A 23,061-nucleotide genomic window follows, 5' to 3' on the forward strand; every position below is an offset into this window, starting at 1 on the left:
GGCGTTCCACTCCCCAGGGTCTTGGCTGTGGATTCTCTGCCAGTCACCTGGAAAATGAAGCACTGAGGAGCCTGAGCCCCTTCTGTGCCTGCCCCTTGCCTGTTCTGTGGCTCACTGTGGTGTCCAAGCAGTTAGATGGGCTGTTGTCCCTGCCTTTGTGATAGACAGGCTCTCCTTGCCTCTGCCTCCACCGTGACAGGCAGACCATCAGAGCTGTGGTCTGCGGTGCCCAGGGAACCCCAAGGCTGCAAGCCCTGCCAGGGCAGAGCCATGTCCAGGACACGCCTCCAGTGAGGGCTGAGTGGAGGCAAGGCGTGGAGTTTCAAATAGGCATTGTGTTCATTCCGTTGGAATGAGTTTATTTAGAATGGCTCGCACACGTCTGTGCCAGGCAGCCAGTCAGATGAGGGAAGATCAGGAGAGCTTCCCAGTGATTACATTACTCTAAAGGTTTGGGATAGTTTTGGTAATTTATGGTGTGAGTGTTTTTGCAGTTTCAACTTGACTAGCAAACTTGGTTTCTCCCACAGGTGAGAAACTGACTGTAGTCAACTCCTAATCGAATGCAGGCAACACATTTAGAAGCACAGTGCCAAAGACTACCACATCTCCTGATTCAAAATAAGAAAGGAAAGAGCAGTCTCCGGTGTGTTGGGAGCACTGGGCACATCGTGGCCAGGCAGGCGCATCTGCCTTCCAGCCCACTGCAGCTCTGGGGGTGAAAGGGCTGGATATGTGAAAGCTTGCTTCTGGGTCTCAGCAGGACTCTGCAGCCCTCTTTGACCTGGAGACCCACCAGGGGTATCTGAGGCACCGGGCAGCCCCACTCAGGGCTCCCTTTTCCATACTAGGGGAGTTGCCACCGCTGGAGATGTGATTCCTGTCTTCTGGGACTCTCCCAGAAGCCTCGAGTCCGCCATGTCACAGGATGCAGTGTCCTCCAGACACAGGTGGACAAGGCTCTGACCGAGCAGAGAGCTGGCACCTCCCCCAGTGAGGCTGTCACATCCTGGAATCAGCTGTCAAAGCAGGAGACACTATATCCAGGCCTAAGAAATTGATTTTTATGGCTCTTCTTTGTGATTCTCTTTCTGAATCAGGCTCATGATATTGATGTGGATCTACTTTTTAATCATAATAGCTACTGACAAGGTAATTAATTTTAAAACAACTCTTTCTTCTTCCTGGTCCAAATGGCACTATATTGAAATTAACAGTGAGTGCGCGAGGCCGGGGCCTGGCACTCAGGCGATTGCGTGGCCAGTGACAGCCTCTTCATCTTGCTGCTGCTGCATGACCTGCAGAGATGGGTGTTGCTGTTAATTGGCTCAGGCTATTATATCAGAGAGAGCAGGGCAGGGAAGCATGATCAAGTTTAGGTTTTTAATGATAGTCTTACAGGAATCCAGACGTGCCCATGAGATTGCCTGGCTGAGTCCCTGGGAACCCATGGGAGCATCCTGGCTGGACCTGTCAGCACCATCTCAGTGAGCAGGAAGGACCCAGGAGGCAGCATGTAACTGTCTCCCAGCTCTTGACTTTCTAAAGTTCATTCATTCTGGAGCTAAATCTGGAGTTTATTAATTGTTTGTTTGTATGTTTGTTTGTTTTTTAAGAATTTAGCTCCAAATGTAATTCTGCTGCTTAGCCCAGCAGACATTTGCTTCTGCAGTGAGCATCTGCTGAGATCATCTCTGCACGTCCCCTTGTAGGCCTCGGCCTCCTGCCTTCAGAGCTCAGCATGGTCCACTGAGCTCAGAGCTTGTATCAGCTAGCTGGGAGGCCCAGCTCCGCAGCTCCAGAGTGTGCACACGAGTGCCCACGCACGTGCAGAAATCGCTTTGGTGTCCTGTGACCTGGCTCTCCCTGCAGCCTTACTGGGCCAGCTCCAACTTGCCTGGCTCCCCTTTGGCCTGTGGGCCTGCAGCCTAGTGCAGAGGCTCACTTGACCTCCTGAGGTAACTGTAGCAGCTTCACTGAACACTCACTGATTGCAGAGCTTTGTACAAGAGAAGGAAATCCCTTAGAGTGAAGATCTGTTCAGTGAGGAAGCTGAACAAGATGGCAGGGTCACCTTCCTCCCTGCTTTGCCTGTAGACCCTTCGAGAGCTCCCGTGAACAGGGAGGGTATGCGTATCTGAGGTGTGCACAGGCCACGCAGCACCCCACTGTTGGAGAGCCCTCGTCTCTGCAGTCATGCATGAAGTTGGAGTCATACTTTGCATCCCCAGTATCAAGTGAGCAAAGTGTGAAGAGAAAAACAGTAGCAAACTCTTGTGTTTTAGTCCAGGGGTGTTGTCTTCATGCTTCACGCTTGCCACTGGGCGTCTGAAGGATGAGCACTCCTGCTCTGGGATGGACACCAGCAAGCCACACCAGAAGCAGCACAGGTGTGTGGATGTGCAGAGCTGCTGCTTTAGGGGCGCCACCTCCTCCAGTCACCCGGTGCCACAGGAGGCTTCCTTCCTCAGCTCTCTCTAAAACAGAGGGGCCTGGAGCAAGAGAAGGGAAGAGGCCCAGCTGGAGGAAGGCAGTCTTCCAGGCCAGCAGGCCTCGGCCCTGAGCCACACTCCCAGTGTGTTTTTCTTCCTGCCTGTGTTCCTTTGCCACATCTCACATACAGCGTGCCCTCTCACAGCATGGCACTGCTCAGCAGAGGTCACTGCCACCTGCCCGAGTGCCTTGCCAGAGGTTACCAGCCCTGGGCTTGTCACCTGTAGCCCCTGTGCCAAGCCACACAGGAGCCATGGTGGAAAGAGGTGAGGAGTATTGGAAAGAGAGGACCAGGTGTGTCCCTTTCTGGCACCAGCCTGTGGAAGGCTCTGGGGGCATGTGACCCAAGTGGGTCCTTGCCAGGACAGCTCCCTGGCAGCCTCAGGCTGGAGGGATACTCGGGCAAGTCTAAAAGTGAAAACAAGATGTTAGAAACTGACAGAGGACAAGATCTCTGAGACAGAGGGTACAGGGTGGGTGGGGAGCAGGTCAGTCAAAAGCTGGCAACCCTGTGAGCACAACAGGGCCAAGCCTCCTGGTTCTAACAGACCAGGGTATGTTGGCAGGGTCTCTCTCCTCCCCAGGACTCCTGGTGAGATGCTCTGCCCAGGGAAGTGCCTCATCCTCAGGTAGCTGTTCTTCCCCACAACAGAATTCAGCCTCGGATGCTGGGAACAGGCGATATAACCCAGAGTGGCTTCTCTGCTGCCTTGGTGCAGGGGTGGGTTGGCAGCAGCATCTACAGAACCAGGGTCTCTGGAGTCTGTCTCCCCTTAGCCAGAAGGGGTGGGGCCTCCCAGAGCACATTAGCTCTTCCCTCTTCTTGGTAGGCGTCAGTGTGCAGGACTGTAACCTGGTCCCTCAGCTAGGACCCTGGAAGACGTGGCCCAGGTGTCCTGGTAGGCTCTGACCTTGGGAGAGCGACGTGGGTTCTCTGAAGCCTAGGTTTTCCCTTTTAAAGACGTTTATCAGCAGAACAGTGTTTATTCCAAAGGTGCTTCATAAACATTCCTACCTGGAGACCCAGTCACTTTAGGTGGTCCTGTTTCCCCTTACCAGCAGTGAGGAGGAGGCTGAGCTTCTGCCAAGCCCTGAGCCACTGTGACACAGTCTGTTCCTGAGCAGCTTTCTCCATGAAAAGGCTGAATTCTTTTAAAAAGTAAATGAAATTACTGGCCACTTATGTTTTTTATAATAACCTGTTAAAATCTGGCTTCTCTTTAATTAATATTTAAATTGAAAGCAGTTCCAATTAAAAAGGAAAATAAGACTGTGGAATTTAGCGAGAAGATTTAACAATTAATACGCAAGAAAAATATGAAAAGTGCTCAGATTGTCTTTTAAGAGAATCGTCAAGCTGGGCATGGTGGCACATGCCTATGATCCCAGTGACTCTGGAGGCTGAAGCAGGAGAATCACAAGTTCAGAGCGAGCCTCAACAACTTAGCAGGGCCATGACTCGAAAAAATAAAATAAAAAGGAGCGGGGATGTGGCTCTGGGTTAAATCCCCAGTACCAGAAAAGAAAAAGAATTGTCAATAAGAAGGGCTTCCCGGGCTGGGGTTGTAGCTCAGTGGTAGAGTGCTTGCCTAGCATGTTGGAGGCACTGGGTCTAATCCACCACATAAAAACAAATAAGTAAATAAAGGTATTGTGTCCACCTTTAAAAAAAGAAGGGCTTCTCTATATAAATTCACATGAATTATTAGGGATAGATAAGAAAACAGTAGGTGATCTGTGCTGTCCTGGGGTTGTTTTGGGTAGCACCAGCTCCTGAAGCCCCTGCTCAGTCCTGTGGCTCCTGATTGATCCATGCTCACCTTAGTGCCCCACCACAAAGGCAGAACTGGCGGGGCTTCTGTGCCTGGCTGGGACCAGGGCAGGCGAGGACAGCTGTGGGAAACATGGATGTACTTGCTCCTGTGGAAGGTAAAGCTTCCACCTGGCTGAGGTTGCCCGGGCAGGATGGCAGCAGCCGCAGGCTGGTGAGGGGCATCCCACGTCTACCACAGACATCTGGACCACTGCCCAGAGTTGATGGGGCCGCCCTGGGATTCAGAAAGAAAGGGGCAGGGGACTGCAGGGAAACTAGCCCTGACCCCATTAAAACCAGGGGAAATGCAAACCCCAGAAAGAGGGCTGACGGGTGTCTGTGCTCTCTGTCACCAAGGCCATCAGGCTGAGAGAAGGCCATCCCTCTCAGTAAGGAGTCCGTGAGCAAGGGTCCAGGCCTGAGATGGACTGCACAGGGCCCCTCCCTCCCTCATCAAGGCACTGAGCAAAGAGCAGGGCAGAGGCTGGGTGCAGTGGCCACCCCCATTACCTCTTAGCAACCTTGTTCTTCCAACCTGGTGAGTGGACTCCCTTCAGCAGCTTGCCACAGACCCCGACGTGACATCACACCTGCAAAAGCTGGAAGTCAGGAGACAGGCTTTTCACTTCTCTTGATTTCTCACACCAACACATCTAGTTGGAAACTGCCCAGGCTGTAATTAATCAGCTACTGCCCTCCCTGTGCCATGGACCCACGGTGCCCCTCACACTCCGACCCCAGCTCCAGGTGTGCATAGTGCCAGAGCAGCGTCCCCGGACCTCCCCTCAGCCTGTGTTGGCACTCACCAGCACAGCAGCAACACATATGCCTGCTGAGCCAGGACCTGTGGTGCATGGTGGGCTGCACGCGAAGCCCGGAGTTGATCTGAGTGAGGAGCTCCCACTCCTGCCTGGTTGATAACTGAGTTCCCTCCCATTGCAGAGGCGCAGTGAAGCCAGAGGTGGCCTGGTGCCTGGGCCCTGGGAGACCGCTCTGCCATGACACTCTGTTCTGTCCCAGCGTCCTGCTAGCAGACCCCTGCTGCACACAGGCTTATTTTGCTTTCATATCAGATGTAACTTGAGTGTTTACTTTCCTCAAAAGTATGAGTATTGACCGTGTGGCTGTGTTGTCAGGCCACTGGGAGGCTCGGGCAACGTCTGGAAGGGATACCACTTCACATCCTCCTGTTTTTCAGTGGGAAATGTTCATGAAATAGGGTGTGATTGGCTGAGAATCCTCAGCAGGGCGACACCCAGCTGGTAGATCACATCTCTGTGCCTTGGAGACCTTCGGTGGGAAGATGTGTGAATGTTCCTACATAGGAGGAGCGTCTCAGTGGGTGGGCGGCGTGGCTCTGCTCGGCCTGCTGCCTGTCTGCTGACAACCCACCGTCACCTTGCTTCTCCCAGATGGTGTTTTCTTGGGCTTGTGTCATTGGTTGCCTTTCCTTTCCCCATGAGGTGGTTCTCTACTAAGCCCTCTGGCCCAGCTGACTTGGGGGAGCTGAGTGCTGGCTTCTCTGTTGGGTTCTGGGACACAGAAGAGTCCCTTGCTGAGGATTCCCTGAGGGAGGGAGATTTGGCCCATGTCTCCACCTGTGGTGACCTCTGTCGTCTTCTCTCCTCCCAGAATCATCGATCAGCGATTCGAGAAAGTTTCCTACTTTGTTTTTGGCGATTTCAACTTCCGCCTGGATTCCAAGTCCGTGGTAGAGGTGAGCACTAGGACTTCCCTCTTAGGCCTGGGTAGCATGCTTTTTTTTTTAGCAGAGTGGAGCAAATGACAGAGTGTTGTCTTGCAAGCGACTCCCCTGTCTTTGCTTTGACTGGTTACACTGTCAAAGCAAAGCTTCTAATAAGCACTCTTCTACTGCCAGAAGATGGGTCTTTCCCAACTACATTTCATCTATTTTGTTGTTGTTGTTTTTTGGTTTTGGGGGTTTTTTTGTACTGGGGATTGAACCCACAGGGGCTTAACCACTAAGCCACATCCCCCACACTTTTTATTTTTTTATTTTGAGGCAGATTCTTGCTAAGTTGCTCAGGGTCTTGCTGAGTTGCTGAGGCTGGCTTCGAACCTGTGATCCTCCTGCCTCAGCCTCCTGTGCTGCTGGGATTATAAACATGACTACTGTGCCTGGCTGGAAACCCATTTTGAATTTCGTATTTACCTGTCTGCAGACTGGTTGTTCTATTTGACTTAATAAGGCATTGCTGTCTCTCATTCTTTGGGAACTCAGAGGCCATGCTGGCTCCTGGGGTTCTCAGAAACCAGGCATTAGATCCCCGTTGACCATGAAACTGTCAGAGCATCGCCCACAGATGAGCAGCAAGGCCCTCGAGGTCAGTGAGAACCCGTGTGGCCATCATGTATCACCAAGGGAAGCAGGTTCTGTGGCATAGGCATAGGGCTGTCCTTCCTCCATGGTGAGGTCTGTGGCAGGTGGGTGCCAGTTTTGCATCCTCAGTTCTGGGATGGCAGGCTGAGGTCTCTATCTGCTCCTAGCTGTTCTCTCTCAGTTCCTATGTAGGAACTGTGCCACCTTCCCAGGCAGCAGCAAGAGAGGGGGCTGAAAGCAAAATGCCCACCGTCTCCACCCACACCACACTGTGGCATAGTCAGCAGGCCCGTTGCTTCCTGCTGAGCCCAGCCGAGCCCAGCCGGCCCTTTAGGAGCGGGGTGTGGCCCAGCACAGACTGGGGCCACAGGAACAGCAGCGAATAGATGTGCACCGCCTTGAGCTATTATCATTATCTTCCAATTAGTAGTTTCCATTCCCAAAAGTGTCGCATCAACCTTCCATCCTTGGTGGAGACTCATTTCTTAAGGACAGCTGAGCAGGCTTGGGCCTGTCCTGTGGTCACTTTGGTTGATGGAGCTGAGTGATGTGCTGGTAAAACACTCTTGTTGTTCTTGTGTAATTGAGCCGAGGGCACATTGCCAGGTGGGCTTCTGGGCATACCCGTGTGTGCATGTGTGTGCACACTAAGCTGCACAAGTGGTCTTCCTGGATGCTCAGTGGCTCCTGGCAGGGACGCAGCTTCACCTGACTTGGAGGAGGAGGAAAGCTGCAGAGATTCCACAGGGAACTGGGGAACCTTCTGTTCATGCCACCAGGTCTGCTGGAAGCTGATGGCGGGGTCCTCAACTGCAGGGGCAGGGCCTGCCTTGTGGAAATCTCTTGGCTGCATCCAGCCTGTTCAGAACATGCTAGGAGGTGGGAGGCCTCACTGAGAGTCCCTCCTCGATGGAGACTGAGGTGGGGCCGAAAGCCATGGTTCCTGGCCGAGACTCTCACTCACTGCAGAGCTCTGAGCCTGGCCACTGGCCTGCTGCTTGAGAGCGGTGCGGCATCTCTTCTGCTGACTGAGAGCATCTGCCCCGTTCAGAAGCCTCTACTCCTAGCACAGTGGCCAATGGAAGGCTAAAGCTGGCCGGTGCGGAGCTGCCCACAGTTAGGAAGAGGTCAGAAGAGCTTCAAGTGGCCTTTTCCTGCTGTGTGAAGCAGACATCAGCCTGTCAAGCCCAGGCAGAAGTGTTACCTGGTGGGTGTTCCAACCTGCCGTAAAGAAGCGTGTCTCTCTGGACAGTAGTGGTGAAGCTCAGAGTGGGTAGGGGCAGCTGGGTCTGCAGAGCCTCTGGGATGCTGGGCAAGAATGTTGTGGCCACTGCAGAGCAGGAGGCCCCAGCTCTCCTCCCTGCCCTCCCTCCCCACGGAGCTGCTGGGTGTGGAACACCTCGGTGAAGCGTGCAGTGCGAGTTCACCTGTATCCCCTTCTGTCCCTTGGCCCTTTGGCTCCGCCATCTGCCCCTGTCTCCAAACGCCAGTGTCCTGCCCACCAGGGCTGCATAAGTACATTGTGGTAGACATGACACTGGTGAGTGGACACCCATTGCCCTGGATGGGTGGTCAGCAGGACCCACAGCAGCATCCCTGCCTGCTCTGCATCAGGGTGGCCCCTCTGGAGATCAGCTAATGCTCAGTAAGTTATCTGCCCTGTCAGTGTCCAGGTGAGGCCATGTTGGCTGTTCTACTGGAGAACCCCAGGTGAGTTGTGCCGCGGAGCCCAAGTATGGGTGGGATAGCTATGCACATTAGGCCACTGTCACAGGGTGGGCCTGTGGCCCCCTGGGGCCCTTGGGAAAGCACCAGGCAACCCCACTCTCAGCTGCACAAGGCTCGCAGCGTCTTTTTACCATAGCCAGATCAGTGGGTAATCCAGGTCCTTAGGATCCCTGGACACCGTTTGGGAAGGATTCACCTCCTGGGCTGCCAGGGTTGCCTTTGGACTCCCCAGCAGTGGTTAAGTGCTGGGACCATCTGGGAAGCAACTAGTAGATGAGTCCTGTGGAGGGTAAGGTGCAGCTCCCAACCACATGTCACCTGGGACAGGACATCCACCAGCATGCGCCAGGTCTCTGCAGCCCCCTCATGTCACAGTGGTTAGCTTTGTGAGTTTCTAGGTGTGGGGAGGAGTGGCTTCCGAGTGCCACTTCATGCTCCCTGGCAGGATTCATCAAAGGTTAATTAAATCTATCTCCTAAACAATGAGGGCCAATGAGCCAGTGCCCAGCCACAGTGCACTTTAAGATACCTGCAGTGAGGTTTCCACACTTCACTTGAGCATCATGGAAGACTGAACTAAGAGAGGGAAAGAACGGCCATCTCCAGAAACTGTTCCTCTGCGGCCCAGGTAGAGTTCCCGGCAGGACTGCTCAGGCCCAGCCTGCACAGCATTGTCCTCCTCTTACCTGTGGTGCGTGCCTCCTGCTCTGTCCTTGCCAGCTGCACTGCACATGCAGCAGCCTCAAGACTGGGGTGTCCTGTGGGTGTCTGGGAGCACTTCAGGTGACTCAAGTCCTAGAGCCATGTGTCTCAGGGCTCGCCATGCCAGCAGGTGCCACAGAGCCCCAGTGTGGGTGGGATAGTCTACACCACTTTTAGCGTAGATGCAGGTACTTTGGTGTTTGAGACAGCACTATGTGAACTGCGGTCACGTCTGCCTGGAGTTTGGCTCCCTCACCCTGTCCTTATTTGTCCTCGAACCACAGCTCTGAGTGTGCCCAGTGTGGGGTCCACTTGTCTTTCTCAGCACCCCAGATGTAGTGTTGTCTCACACAGGACAAAGGTGGCCAGTTTTGTGGATCCCAGGGGCAGGACAGACCGTCGTTCTCAGGAGAGGGGATGGTATGCAGCAGGTCAAAGGAGGCCCCTGAGTGGCTCCCATCATTGAGAATGCTCACCCCACCAAGCCATCACCCCTGGTGCCCTCTGTAGCTAGTGAACGATGGAATGAGAGGTATGCAGGCTGCGCTCCCAGAGCTGGGGACCTCAGCCGGGTCAGGGACTTTGCAGCCACAGTGTCATCTGCGGGAAGGCACTTTCCTCACTCCTGCATTGGCCACGACCACCTGAACATCTCAGGAGTGTAGCATTGCAAGTGCACCATGTGATCACGCTGGCACTTTCTAGTATGTCTGTGATGTCCTCAGGTGGGACAGCGTGCCCTGAGTGGCAGTGACACCCCTGGGGAGGCCCCTCCCCAGGAACACCGGTCATCCCCAACATGCTGCCTCCTGGCAGCACCTAGTTGTGTGGCTGGTGGATTTTGGTTATGGCCCAAGAGAAGCCCAAGGCTCCTTGTCCTGGCTTATTAATTCATCACCTGCAGAGGGGTGGGAGGAAAATCAATGGTTTTTAGCTGAATTATTTGCTCAATAAACAAACAGATGTGTCTTAGATCCAATCTTAAGTTGTTGAAGAGGTTTTGTGGCTCTTTAAAACATATGGATAGCTACTGTTCATTTGGCAAATAAAAATGACCTTTGGTTACATTTTGAGCATACCTTACCAGATGAGTGGAGCAGGCTGATGGAAAGCATGGACTGGGGCTTCAGGGTAGTTTTATTTCAGAACCGCTCAGTCAAGGGAAGCCTGCGGCTCTGCAGATGGAGACCTCTGCCTTGTGGCATCAGCTGGCATCAGCTGCCCATGAAAATTCCATGGTACACAGGAGGTAGCCCACACCACCTCCCTGGAGCCTGCCCGGGCTGCTCCTCCCAAGCCACCTACCCACCTACCCTTTCTTCTCCACACCATGTTCTGTCAAGAGGGAAGGGAGAGCCAGTCTCAGGGACAGCCCCCAGACTAGTGCTGGAGGATCCTGTAGGGTATTACGACTCCATCCACGCTCACCCTCAGGAAGCTTCCAGCCATGGTGGCCCCTTCTGGCGATTGTTTGATGGCCAAATTGCACAGAAGTGGCCATTTTGGGATACCAGATGCCCATACCTGCAGACCCCCTCCTTGGGAGCAAAAGAAGGAAGCCATACCCAGCCTCAGTCCCTGTGATTTTGGGGACATGTGCCCTCAATGTGGGTGGGTCACCCCCAAGTGCTTTTCAGATCACCCAAGTTCAGTGTGAGAACAGGAAGGGTGCAGCGTGCAGTCAGAACTTCCCGAGAGAGTGTACGGTGCTTTCATAGGTGTCAGGAGGTGTTGCCCAAGGGCAGACCTGCCCCTGTATGTTCCGGAAGTGCAGGCACCCTGGTTGCATGGCATGTGGGCTGGGTGGGTGTGCTCTAGAGTTGGAGCCAGCTTTCCTCCCAGAATGAAGGGGAAGCTGTCTATGTAATGCCTTAACGGCGAGGTTTTGCTGCTCTGTCCTGGACTGCACAGCCATGCCTGTTCCATCTTCCTTCTGCCCTGCGCTGCTGAAGAGGCCCTGCTCTTTTAGGGGGAGAGGGCCCATTCCATGACCCTGCCCCACAGAGTGCTTGGGACACCTTGAGCAGCCATGACACTTCATGCTCCCTGGCAGGATTCATCAAAGGTTAATTAAATCCATCTCCTAAACAATGAGGGCCAATGAGCCAGTGCCCAGCCACAGTAAATCAAATGCACTCAGTCCAGCAATTGTTCATCTTGCTGCTTGAGCAGGGTCTGGGGAGCCTCCAGAATGGAGACTAGACTTGGCCCCAGAGGCTCTGGGAGCTCGGTGGGGACCTGCTCATCATTTGCAGTGGACAGAGGACTCCAGGGGTTGGATGGATCTGCCAAAGTCCCTCCCACCCTGCCTGTGAAAGAGACTCTGTGTGTGCAAAGCAAAGAGCTCTGTCCCCTGGAACCAGCAGCTTCTAGTGTTTCAAATGCAAATTAATGCAAACATGCTTGCGGAGCAGAACTGAAACGACGATACTGTAATCAAATTTGGCACTGCTTAAGCCATAATTAAAACACACTCAGATTAAACACGATCATCTTGTGCCGTCTAGGAGACCCGTGCATCATTACACTAATTAATAATGCAGTCTCCAGCTCAGGCCCGCGGGGGATTGTTCCCAGGGTATGTTTTATGCCTTGCACAGTGGCAGCTGGCAGCTGGAGCGCTCAGCTGGCCATGGTGACGCATGGTGACAGTGGTACCAGGCGCACCCATCTCCATGTGGCCTGGCTGTGCCACACCTGCCGCCCATCACCTCCTGACAGTGGTGGTGACGGATGTGTTTGGGGGGTGCCTATGGCCGTTTTCAGAAACTAGTTGCCAGTTGCCTACAGGTACATGTGGAGCCAGCTGGACCTGTTAAGAGCAGGGTCCTGGGAGGATCACTGCCATCCCAGCCATTCTGGGCAGAGCCTCCCAGCTGGGCTTTCAAAGCAGCCCCAAAGGAAGGCCCCACTTTCGCTCTGTGCCCCTGGGAGACCAGTGTGGGAGGGGATCGCTCTGTGTGCCCAATGTCACATCCACTGTGTGAGGAAGACCATGGCCAGCTACAACTGCCAGCCTGGTGGCATGAACCCTGGCCCAGACCACATGCACTCTGTGTTTTCAGGGCTGTTATCAGCCACAAAGCCAGCCACGCCCTGGTCAGGGCTCTCGTTGACCTCATGGGAGGACCCCTGGCTGCTTCTGTCCCTGCCCGTGAGCTGCCATGTGGCTGCTGCTGGAATGCTTGCGCATGCTCACCCAGGCCTTGTGGAGCCACGTTGCTAGGCCCTCTGCACAAAGATCCAGTGGACACAGACAAGGCCCCCAGCCAGAGGCCTGGGCTCTTGTATCCATTGCAACTCCCCTCAGAGACTCAATCGGCAGGGGCAGCTGTGAGGATTGTTGCTGGCCTATGTGCGCATGCCTAGGAATGAAATGCCTTCAGGAGCAACTTCTGGGTCTCTGTGCGTCTGCCTTGGCCTCAGCCTCACCAGCGCATGGGTCTTGCCACATTGCAGCCATGGATGTCAGGAACCTAGGACTTGGTGTGCCAGTGCAGCTGAGTTGGGGGCTGGTGGAAGGGCCCACAAGAAGCCTGCTGGGAGTGCCCTCCACAGACCTGGACGTGATCTCTGATGTGATGTGGGTCTGAACAAGTGTGGCCCGTGCTCTTGTGCCCCATCACCAGGCCTTGAGCACTTCATTCACTGGACTCCCACAGCACTCCACAGAAGTGTCCCCTTCCTCTGCGGCTGCAGCTCCCTCAGGTCACCACCGACTGGGCAGTGGAGGACAGAGTCAGGGTGCTGGGCCTCAACAGGTGTATGAGCAGACTTCTGCTCACCTTGAATGTTTGCTCAGAGAAATTGCAGTCTTTAAACTCATTAAACTTGTTTTTAAGTGGCTGACTTATTAAAGACCTCTATTTGGACTATTATTATATAGAACCTGTGATATGACATCAGTAGAATGGCCTACTGAATTATTATTATTTTTTGTAATGAGGATTGAACCAGGGACACTCTACTACTGAGCTACATCCCCAGCCCCTTTCATTTTTTATTTCAGAACAGGGTCCTGCTAAGTTGCCAACACTGGCCTAGAATTTGCCATCCTCCCACCTCAGCCATGAATTGCTGGGGTAACAGGTGTGACCACTGTGCCCATCTGTTGTCCTGAATTACAGCAGCTACTCTGAATCTTATATTCAGGAGTTTTCCTCTAGGAAGACCACTTTGCACATTTCAGTTAGCATTTCGGACAGGTAGAGTGACATTTAAAATCACATTTCATAGGAAAAGAAGATTTTAAAAAGTTGGGTGCTCCCTCTTCTCTCCCAGGACTTTGTGCAGGAGCCAGATTTGTTCACTTCCCTGTGTACACACCCTGCCTGGCCCTGGTGTGGCACTTGCATAGTTTTGAGAGTCTGTGGAGACCCTGAGGCCAGGCCTGTGCTCCTTGGTCTACCCTCTGTCTTGCCCACCTGGTCTGAGCCTGAGGACATCCTGAGGGGTCACACTATGGCCTGTTGTGGGTGAGCCCCAGCCCATGCCACTCTCTCCTAGGAAAGTGCACTGTGCCCTCCCTGGTGTGGGTATGGGTGGTACGGGCCAGACTGCTGGAGCACCGTGTCCACCCTGCCCACTGTGGGGAACCAGGGAACAGTCTTGGAAGGGGAGATGGAAGGGTCTTATGGCACGCTGCTCCCGACGAGAAGGAAGGGTACTGACACCAACAGCTCGCAGACAGTGCCCGTCATTGCACCAGTGCACCATAAGCTGGGCACAGCCCACCCTTGTGCCCAGCACAGTGGTGTCAGGGCAGGGGGAGTTCTCTTAGCTAGCAGTGATAGTTTTCTCTGATCTTCAGGAAAGTGGAATTTTCCTGCAGTCTGGAAGTGAGGTTGCAGGAGGTGAACTAGGGTGGAGCCTGGAGCCAGTCCTAACTGAAGCAGTAGGCCGTTAGCCCCCAGGCCCCTTCCACACCAGAAAGACCACCCTGTCCCTAAAAGCCCGGGAATGGTCATCATGGGTGCCTTCTTTGTCGAGTGCCTTCCCTGGTTGTGCTGCAAGTTGGCATGCCCTGAGGACCCTGCCTATGGGCTGGCCTGTAACTTTCTGCAGTCCCTGCCTCCTAGCTCTGCATTTCCTGCTCCCAGGGCCTCCTGTCTCTGAGTGCCCCCCAGCCCCAGGCAAAGCATGCTTGAGTTTGTATGAAAATGTGTGGGCCCTGCTGTCTGGGTGTCAAGAGTGAGGTGTCCACCAGGACTGCTGGTACTATGGTGATCTTTACCTTGTCCCACTGCGAGGTCGTATGCCTGGCCCTGTGAGCCTAATTAACAGGCCAAGTATTCACCCTGATGCTGGGGGACAGAGATGCATCACCCACAGTCTGGCCACAGACTGCTTACTGCCCCCTTTCCGCTCCCTGGGCTTCAGGGTCCCCATTTGAACTGTGTGGGCATGTGTGGCCCCAGGCACGTGAGAGGCTCAAACCCTGGGGAGAGCCAACTTGGGACCTTTTCCTGCACCCTTCAGTCCTGCTGTTCCTGTGAAACCATTACTCTTGAGTGTGGAATTGCCCTTGCCAGTTTCCTGCTGGCCTCCAAGCTCTGGAAGGCTCTGATGGCCTCTCCGCATCTGTGTCCCCCATGGCCTGGGATCTGGTCCCCACATCAAGTGAATTTTGTTGTTGGTGGCTGTTGATATGTGCCCCTGTTGCATGCCTGCTAACTTTTGGGGTGCAGCCTGTGCTCATCCCAAAAACAAATGTTAAGAAGCTGTTTTCTGGCATGTTCATCAAACTTTCAAATCACCAGTGACAATGCAAATTTTAAAGCCATGGGTGTCTGTCTCTGAGCTCGCAGTTAAATGACAGGTAGCCTCATTTTCTACTGCATGAGTGTGTTTAAGACTTGAGAGGATGTCTTCATGCATTAGATCAAGGAACAGGTTGTTACCTGGGACAGACAATGCTGACTTGGTGTCCGACACTCATGGGCACCCAAGGACTCAGTGTCTCTGTCAGGATTTAAGATCTGAATTCTTAAATTCACCTTGCAGTGACCTTCATTCACACCTGGAATCTTTGCTTGCTGACACTTGGTGGGGTCAGTGGTGTTCTGAGATGCAGCTTTGGCCCTTGATTCCTGTCTGTGGGGTCAATACATCCAGGTCCCTTGGATCCAGCGGAAGCATGGGGCCTCTGTGCTCACTACGGTCTTCGGTAGTGACTCGGTGGTGCCCTTTGAGGGGGAGCAGTGCATGTGAACCTTCAGCATCCCCAGGAGGACTGTCTGAAAGCTGAAGGATGTCTGTGTTTGGTATGCCTTCTGCTTCCTGGAGACATTCGCAGGATCTGAGCCTTGCAGGGCTCTCCTTTACTCGGATTCACTGGAACCCCCTCCTGCCTCTTCTTCCCTTACTCCAGCCGCTGTCACCACCACCCCCCCCGCCCTTTTCTCCCTTCCCAGCCCCTCCCTCCTCTTTACCCCTCCGCCCCTCCTCTCTTGGTGGGCGCTGTTGTGCCCCAGCTGGCTCACCCGGGAGCTTCCCCCACTTTTGCTGTCCTGTAGTCTTTCCTGTTTTTCACTGAAGCCTTAGGGATTGTGGCTTTTAGGCCCTAGTATAGTAGAGTCACGAGAAGCCAACAGTGCCTGCAAACGCCTCAGACACAGCGCAGGTGTCTTCCTCCCCTCCGGAATCCAAGACGAGCCTGAGAGACTCATGATCCCCACGTGGCCTCTGCTGAGGTCCATCAGGACAGGCTGTGGCTTCCTGTGGCCCCGTCTTTAACCTGTGGAAGACCTTGTTTTACAAGCATCTTGTTTCAGAGATCCTAGAACATCTGCATGTGGCTGAAGTTTGGCCTGGCAAGCCCATCTGCTCCTGTCCCCTTTGTCCCTGGGCCTTTGTCCCAATTTCATGCTATCAGAGGGTCTGGTTGTTTGCCTTGTGAACTTGTCAGAGGGATAAAAGCTCAGGAGCAGGGTCACGTTGAGAGGGATGGGCATGAAAAATTGGCAAAGTGTATCTTTAGGCCCGCTGCTCCTTGTCTCCAGCGGGAGGAAGCACAGCCCGGGCTCTGCTCCTCCTGGTCCATCCTTTGCCTTCCTCCTTAATTCAACACCCCACGGGTACCCCTTGAAGGCTGCAGGGTGCCAGCAGGCAGTGTGCTGGGTCAAACTTGCCTTCAAGGGCCTTCTCTGCCCTTGCTACAAGGGGAAGTGAGCAGTGATCCACGGTCACTGCAGCCTGAAGTGCTCCCTGGGAGTGGCTTCTGGATCTCCAACCTGACAGGCCCACAGAGCCTCAGTTGTCAAAGATGCCCTCCAAGTTTGGCCCCAGGGCTGCATCAGATGGGTGCCCCCGTGTGCTGGGGCCCATTGGAGCTGCCTGGTTTGAGTGGCCTTCACACAGTGACACAGGCCATGGCCGAGTGGGTTCCCAGTTCTGCCCTTACCATTGTGGCAGACTTCTCTATAAGGAGCTCAGCAGCCAGTGTTTGCAGCTGTCTTCGTGGCCTGCACAGAGCTGCCTTCTCAAGGAAGGGGGTTGTTTTGTTGTTCTCAAGTTTAAGGTTTACTTTTGACTTGCCGACTCACTTGTGGCTGCTCTGCAGATGTGTCAGAACCCATAGCCCTGGTAACCGCTGCAGCTCCTCCCGGGAAACCTACGGGAGCACCACTGTCAGCCAGGGCCCACAAGGGAGAGCCAGAGTCCCTCACACCCTGGGCTGTGGGCAGTGGACTTGGCGTGTGCTTCCCTGTGGATGTCCTCCTGGAGTGCTGGGCAGGCGTGGGCGTCACAGCACAGTTCCTTCGGGAGGCCCCAGTTTGCGTTTGGGTCGTTTGACTGTTAGCCGTGGACCCACAGGGAGGGAAGCAAGAGGAGGCAGCTCCTGGGGAGGTGAAGAAGTGGGCAGCGTCCGGCCCTTTGTGGGGCCAGGGTCTCTTGCGCCTTGAACAGCCTCTCGACAGCTGGCTGCTAGGTTTCATCTGCCCACTGAAGTCAGCATGGAACTTGCCCCCACCTCTTTGTGCTGCCACTGGTGAATGACAGGCCACCCAACAATGGCACTGTCAACCCCTCCCCAAGTGTTGTCCTGAGCCAGACAATGCTGTGTGCGGTGGCCTCCAGGTCCAGACCATGTGTCCAGGAGCCCTCCCTACCAGCCTGCCTGTGCTCCCCTGGCACAGGTTTTGGAACAGGCTGTGCCAGAGCCAGTAGGTGGAAGAAGCCAACGTAAGGAATCTGGTCCTTCTATGCTGCCCTTCCCAGGCTGCTCCAGGCGGCTCCGGGCGGCCTGTGCATGGGCCACTGCCAGGAGGTCTGCAGCAGCAGCACCTGTGGCCTGTTGGCTTTTGATCTGGGTAGTGGAGCTCCTCAGCTGCCTCCCTCCAAGAAGGTGCTGGCACTGACAGCAGCAGAGAGGCAGCCCTCCTGTCCCGTCGAGCAGTGTCTTAATGCCAAGCACGCCTCTGAGCACACATGGCCTGCGCTCTCCCAAGTGGGTACACCTGAACTCTCTGCCTCTGAGGAGCAAAGGCCACTGGCTGTGCTGGTGCATCCTGTGTCCGCCCGAGTCCCCCAGGGGTGGGACCCACATCCCCTTCTCCGTGGCCCACTCCATAGTTCCTGCCTCAGTCCAGAGCAGTCTTCTGCTGCTCCCTGCTTCCTTGTCCCTGCTGCAGTTAGGTGGCCTCCCTTATCGCCTTACTCTTCACTGCTGGCCCTTCCAGTCCCGGCCTCCTCTCCAGGGTCCCCCACAACCTCTCTCCCAGTGCCCAGACCACACTGCCTGGTCCTGTGTGCACCTACGTGCTCTGGTCTGACCCCTGCTGTTCTTCCTCCAGCAGGGCTCACTAGCTCCCCACTCAGATACCCCACTAACTCCAGTGCAAGACTGTCCGCCTGGCTGCCCACAGGACCTGGCACTGGGCATGGAGAGGAGGCATGCGCAGCATGCACAGGTGGTGGCTGGATGCTGAGGGCAGCCGTGCCCACCCCAGCTCTAGTACTGCAAACCCAAAAGGCATGCTGATCAGTGGTGTCACCTGGGAGTCCCTGTCTGCCTGGTCCTGGGAGAGAGGGAGCCTGCCCGTGAGGTCAGAGTTGAAGGGGAGGCCACATCTCACCAGCTGCTGGAATGTAGGCTGAGATGCTTCCTGAAATGGCCCCTGACCCCGGAGGGGGTCACACAGGTGCCCAGGAAACAGTCATAACTCTGGTCCACAACGAGCAGCTCACAGGTGAAGAATGGCTGTAGAGCGGTGGTCCTGTGACTTCACTCTGAGCTGCCTTACCTGGTTTCCATTTATGGTCGAAATCTTAAAATCTATTTTTATGTAGTTTTGCTTGTTGTGCCTTTTTTGGTTTTGTTTGTTTTTGGCACTGGTGATTTAACCTAGGGGCACTTAACTACTGAGCCACAACCCCTAGTCCCCTTTTTTTCTTTTCTTTTCTTTCTTCTTCATCTGTTTTTTTTTTTTTTTCCTTTTTTTCTGTTGAGCGGAGTCTTGCTAAGTTGCTGAGGCTGGCCTTGAACTTGTCATCCTCCTCCCTCAACTTCTCGAGTTGCTGGGATTACAGGCAAGTGCCCCCACACCTGGATGCTTGGTAGGCCCTAACCACCATAGACCAGAAATTATCCCATGGGCCTTAGGAACATGCTTCCTGAAAGGTGCATCGTGTCCTGAGCTCCCCAAGTCAGACTCTGTAAGGCCGGGAAGGATGTGTTAACTGGGCTCCTGGCAGATCCCTGGGCAGCCCTGCTCCTGAGAAGCCCCTGCTCCTTGGACACCCATGCCTCCCCTGGCAGAGGAGGTGTCCACAGCTCATGAGTGGAGTCTCGGTTCTTGTTCTGGGTTGCAGGCTGTGTCCCTGGCTCACTGCCACCCCAGGTGAACCCGTGTGTTGTGGTACTCACTGTGTCTGCCAGAGGGCACAGTCTGACTCAGGTCTTCTAAAGGGCTCTTTAATATTGGTTCAGAGGTGTGGGCAGTTGGGCTCCACAGCTCCTACCTTTCATAGATTTTTGGACTTCTTGGGGCAGCATTTCTGACAACACTTGTGTGGACATTGAGGGTCAGACTTAGTTCCTGGGATGAGTCAAGCTGGGCCACTGCACACGTGTGCACAGGGCATCTGACCTCTGGGACACTTTGTGCATGTCAGATGGGCTGTAAGAGTGTGATGCCTGCAGAGAAGGCAGCCTTCTCCCACTGTCATTAGTGCCCTGGGCCTGAAGACCTGGGTGCAGGAAGCATCCTTTGATGGTTGTGCAAACAAGAAGAAACCAAGAATCTCACGGGCCTACAGATAGGTGGGCACCTTGGTGCGTGGCATTCCAGGAAATTCAGGGGAAACTGTCCTTCAAGTGCCAGCGAAGCTCTGTGCAGGCTCTTCCAGGCCCTTTTAGGCAGCTAAGAATAATTCAGTGAATCTTAGATGGCCTTTAAAAAATAGCATTTGGGGGTATTTTTTCCTCCTTTCAAAAGAGCAAAATCCCTTCTGTAGTAGTTGAGCCGGAAAGGCCGTCCAGGCGGTGTTCTGCATGAGTGGTCACGACTCTGGGTTGAAAGGCAAAGGGGAAGGCCCAGCCCCTGATCATTTCTTTAAAACCTGTGAATGAGGTGGCTCCATGGGAGAGGGTGCAGGAGAAAGGGGTGGGGGCGCCAGCCCTTTGCATGGCCAGGGGACCATCAGATGTTTGGCCTTTGGGAGCTGCCTGAAGTGGTAGGATAAAGCAGTTTTTTAAAAAGTTTCTAGCAGATGCCTTCAGGAGACAGAGCCATGAATTTCCTGGACCCGGTCCTGCCTGGCCACAATGGCAGTCTGCAGCCCAGAGCCTTCCCCATTCACGCAGGGGCTTAAGCCACTTAAGCGCATTAGCATCTGGATGGGGCTAGGACCTCCATAGGACACAGGGCTAGCAGGGTGGCCAAACTGCCTGGGTTGTTTGGGTGCTAGTCCTAATCCTCCCTCTTCAGGGGCAGCCAGACTGATTTCTGACACAGGAGTCCAAAAGCCACTCTGGCTGGGGCTTGGCCCAGATAGCTGATCTGTGCCCTGAATGCCAATGGCCTGCCCTGGAGTGTGCTTTGGGAGTGGTGACCCAGGTTATGCACATCCCTCCACACCTGCAGGAGCCTGTCACTGCTGCAGGGCGCCTGCCTGGGTAGGAGGCTGGTGGTCCTGCAGTGGTGGACTTTCACAGTGGTCTTTCCTTAAAGTAAAAATTCTGTATTCTCTCTTTTAAAAGAAGGCTTGTGAGGTGTAATTTACATGCAAACTCCAACCCGGGACAGACTGCTATTCCACACACCCTCGCCAGCCCCAGGCAGTGCTGCCCTGTGCTGCCTGATTAGTAGCTCTAGCATTTTGTGAGAGTGCCCTCTTGCCCTATCCCCATGACCAGGGGTGTGGGGCCTCACTCCTCTCAGACATCTTGCAATGCTGGCCCCCCCAGGTCCTGCACATCCCTTCAAGTGGTCCTAGTTGGCCCTGTGGTGTGGGCAGGGGCTCTGCCCGGCTAGTGCTCCTCTGCCTGGGGTCTCCAGCTTTGTCTTGCGTTTGAGGAGTGGGAGAATGACCTCCATGGTCTTCCTGAGTTTAAGATAAGAACCTTCTGGAAAGGCTTGAATTTAATTGTTAGCCAGTTGGATGGCCTGCACTCGCCTGCCTAGACCCTGCCTTATGTACAGAGCTGCAGCCGCAGCCACCGCCACCGCGCACCCTCTGAGTGAGGAGCAACCGGGGAGGTTATCAGAGCAGGCGCGAGGAAAGTGGCCAGGGAACCCTGATTGTGACCTGAGTTCCCTGGTGTCTTTCTGCAGACCCTATGCACCAAGGCCACCATGCAGACTGTCCGGGCCGCTGACACCAATGAGGTTGTGAAGCTGATATTCCGGGAGTCAGACAATGACCGGAAGGTGAGTGTCCCCCAGCCACGCCTGCCTGGCGAGGAGCCTCTGCAGGCGCCCTGAGTGCTAAGGCCGCTCTGTCCTGGCAGGTGGTGCTGCAGCTGGAGAAGAAGCTTTTCGACTACTTCAACCAGGAGGTCTTCCGGGATGACAATGGCACTGCGGTGAGCTGTTTCCCGACCCTGGACTCCTCTCATGTGACTTCTGCGTCCTTGGTGGGGCCCCACCAGGGCTGCTGCTTACACAGGACCATCTAGGCCTCAGCTTCCCAGGGGTTCAGGCCATCCTGGCTGGGGACGGCCTGTAGGCGCATGCAGCACCTGGGCTAGGCTGGGCTCCCCAGGCCTTGTGCATGTTCACGGGCAGCATGAAGCTCACTCAGCCCATCACTTGAAACCCCTCCAGGGAAGAGGCAAGGTCCTGGGTGTCTTGGTGGACTCAGCACTTCCTGTACGTAGTGATGGGTGTGCACATGAATGTGTGAGCATGTGTGTGTGCGAGTAGGTGTGTGCATGTGTGTACATGACCACGTGTGTAAGTGGATGTCTGTGATACTGGGAACTTTCAGCTTGGTCAGTGAAGAGGGGGTTCCTGGCAGAGACACTGACTGCAAGAGTCTGCCCTCAGTCCCAAGCCCTGCCCTCCCTCCAAGAGCTCTGCACAGCTGGTGCTGAGAGGTGCCTACATCTTCCTCTTGTCACTTTTCATCATGGAACAGTTTTGTCCTCTTTTTAATGTATTGGCTGTACACTGCCTGCTGGATGCCTGTTGTGTGCTCGTAGCTGTGTTCTGGTGAATGGGGGACAGTGCTGGGGGGAGGGCTGCACTTGTGCATGTACCAGTTTCTGTGGCGTAGACTTCCTCTGTGGGCGAGTTCAGGCTGCAGAGTAACAGCCACATCTAGCAGCAGCTCCTGAGATTCCTGAAACGTGAAGACTTGGTCCTGGAAGGTGGAGGAGCCACTGTGGCCCCTGTGGGGCTGCAGTGGGAGGGGGTTTCTGCTTTCAGGCAGCTGCCAGTAGTGGCAAATTAGTGAGAGGAGGTGGAAGTGAGTGGGCAGGCCCAGGGCAGACCGTGGCCTTGCAGATTGGGCGCTGTGAGCTATTCACACTCATGGGCTTGTCCTGGACCAGCTCTCCGTCTCTGTGTACCTCTCATGAAGTGTGGGAGTATTCACAGGTCAGTGTGTACAGAGTGCTTACAGGAGACCAGGGCACATCTGCATACCCTATAAAGGGAGCTCTCCAGAGGTCCAGCAGATTCCACCCACCCCATGTTCCTGGAATGGTTCAAAACCAATTGTCCTGCTGAGTGTGGTGGCACACACCTATTACCTCAGCAACTCAAGAGGTGCAGGCAGGAGGATCACAAGTTCAAGGCTAGCTTCAACAACCTAGAGAGGCCCTGAGCAATTTAGCAAGACCCTGTGTCAATCCCAGCACTGAAGACGAAACACACAAAAATGAGTGACCCAGGACTGCATCCTTTGCCTTGCCTGCTCAGCCCCCGGCCCCTCTCCTGCCTCATTGCTTGGGAGGTAACATCTGGCACTGGCCACGCACCCAGCCCCGTCCACAACTTTCCCACTGCTCAGTGCCACCGGTCCTCCTCCTGGCTTGCCACCTCTCTCCTGCTGGAGGATCTGCCCGCTCATGCCCCCACTGCTGCTGGTTGGTCACATCAGGACTTTGCATCCTTTGTGTAAGCAAGCCTGTTGGCCTCAGAAGCCAGAATGCTGGTGTCACTGGCCTGACTTCTGCTTGTCTGCAGGAGGAGTCCCTGTGCTTTCTCCCCACTGTCCACTTCTGCCAGCAGCCTCTGACAGAGCACTTCCCTGCACCCCTCCTCCCTGGGCCTCTGGGACCTAGTAGGTTGACTCTCCCCGGTGCTGTTGGTGCCCTTCTGCAGACCTAGAGCTCAGTGCAGTTTCCCCCAGAGGGGCAGCTCTGCTAGGGCAGTGGCTGTCATCCAGTCCACCTGAGCAGGGTGGCATCCCAGCTCACTTCAGTAGAGGCAAGGGGTGAGCCTATGTGGAGAGTGAATGCCCAAGGAGATGTGGGGACTGCATGTCCATCTCAGCTTGGAGAAGGCCAGATGGAGTACTGTGGGCCTCCCGTGGA

General features: G+C 54.7%; 1 protein-coding gene across 3 annotated transcripts in view; it reads left to right on the top strand.

Moving 5' to 3' along the window:
* The window catches only part of Inpp5a (inositol polyphosphate-5-phosphatase A), a 177,717-nt gene that overhangs the window by 131,200 nt on the left and 23,456 nt on the right, over nucleotides 1-23,061 (top strand). For all 3 annotated transcript variants that reach the window (XM_046448787.2, XM_046448788.2, XM_046448789.2), the window contains 3 exons: nucleotides 5,939-6,023; nucleotides 20,855-20,950; nucleotides 21,031-21,105. In XM_046448787.2, the coding sequence (XP_046304743.1) occupies nucleotides 5,939-6,023; nucleotides 20,855-20,950; nucleotides 21,031-21,105 (256 nt within the window). The remainder of the gene's footprint in view (nucleotides 1-5,938; nucleotides 6,024-20,854; nucleotides 20,951-21,030; nucleotides 21,106-23,061) is intronic.

The sequence above is a fragment of the Marmota monax genome, unplaced genomic scaffold, assembly GCF_021218885.2.
Source record: "Marmota monax isolate L192 unplaced genomic scaffold, Marmota_monax_Labrador192_F-V1.1 WCK01_AAM20220418_F8-fsc00076, whole genome shotgun sequence".
Classification (NCBI taxonomy): Eukaryota; Metazoa; Chordata; class Mammalia; order Rodentia; family Sciuridae; genus Marmota; species Marmota monax.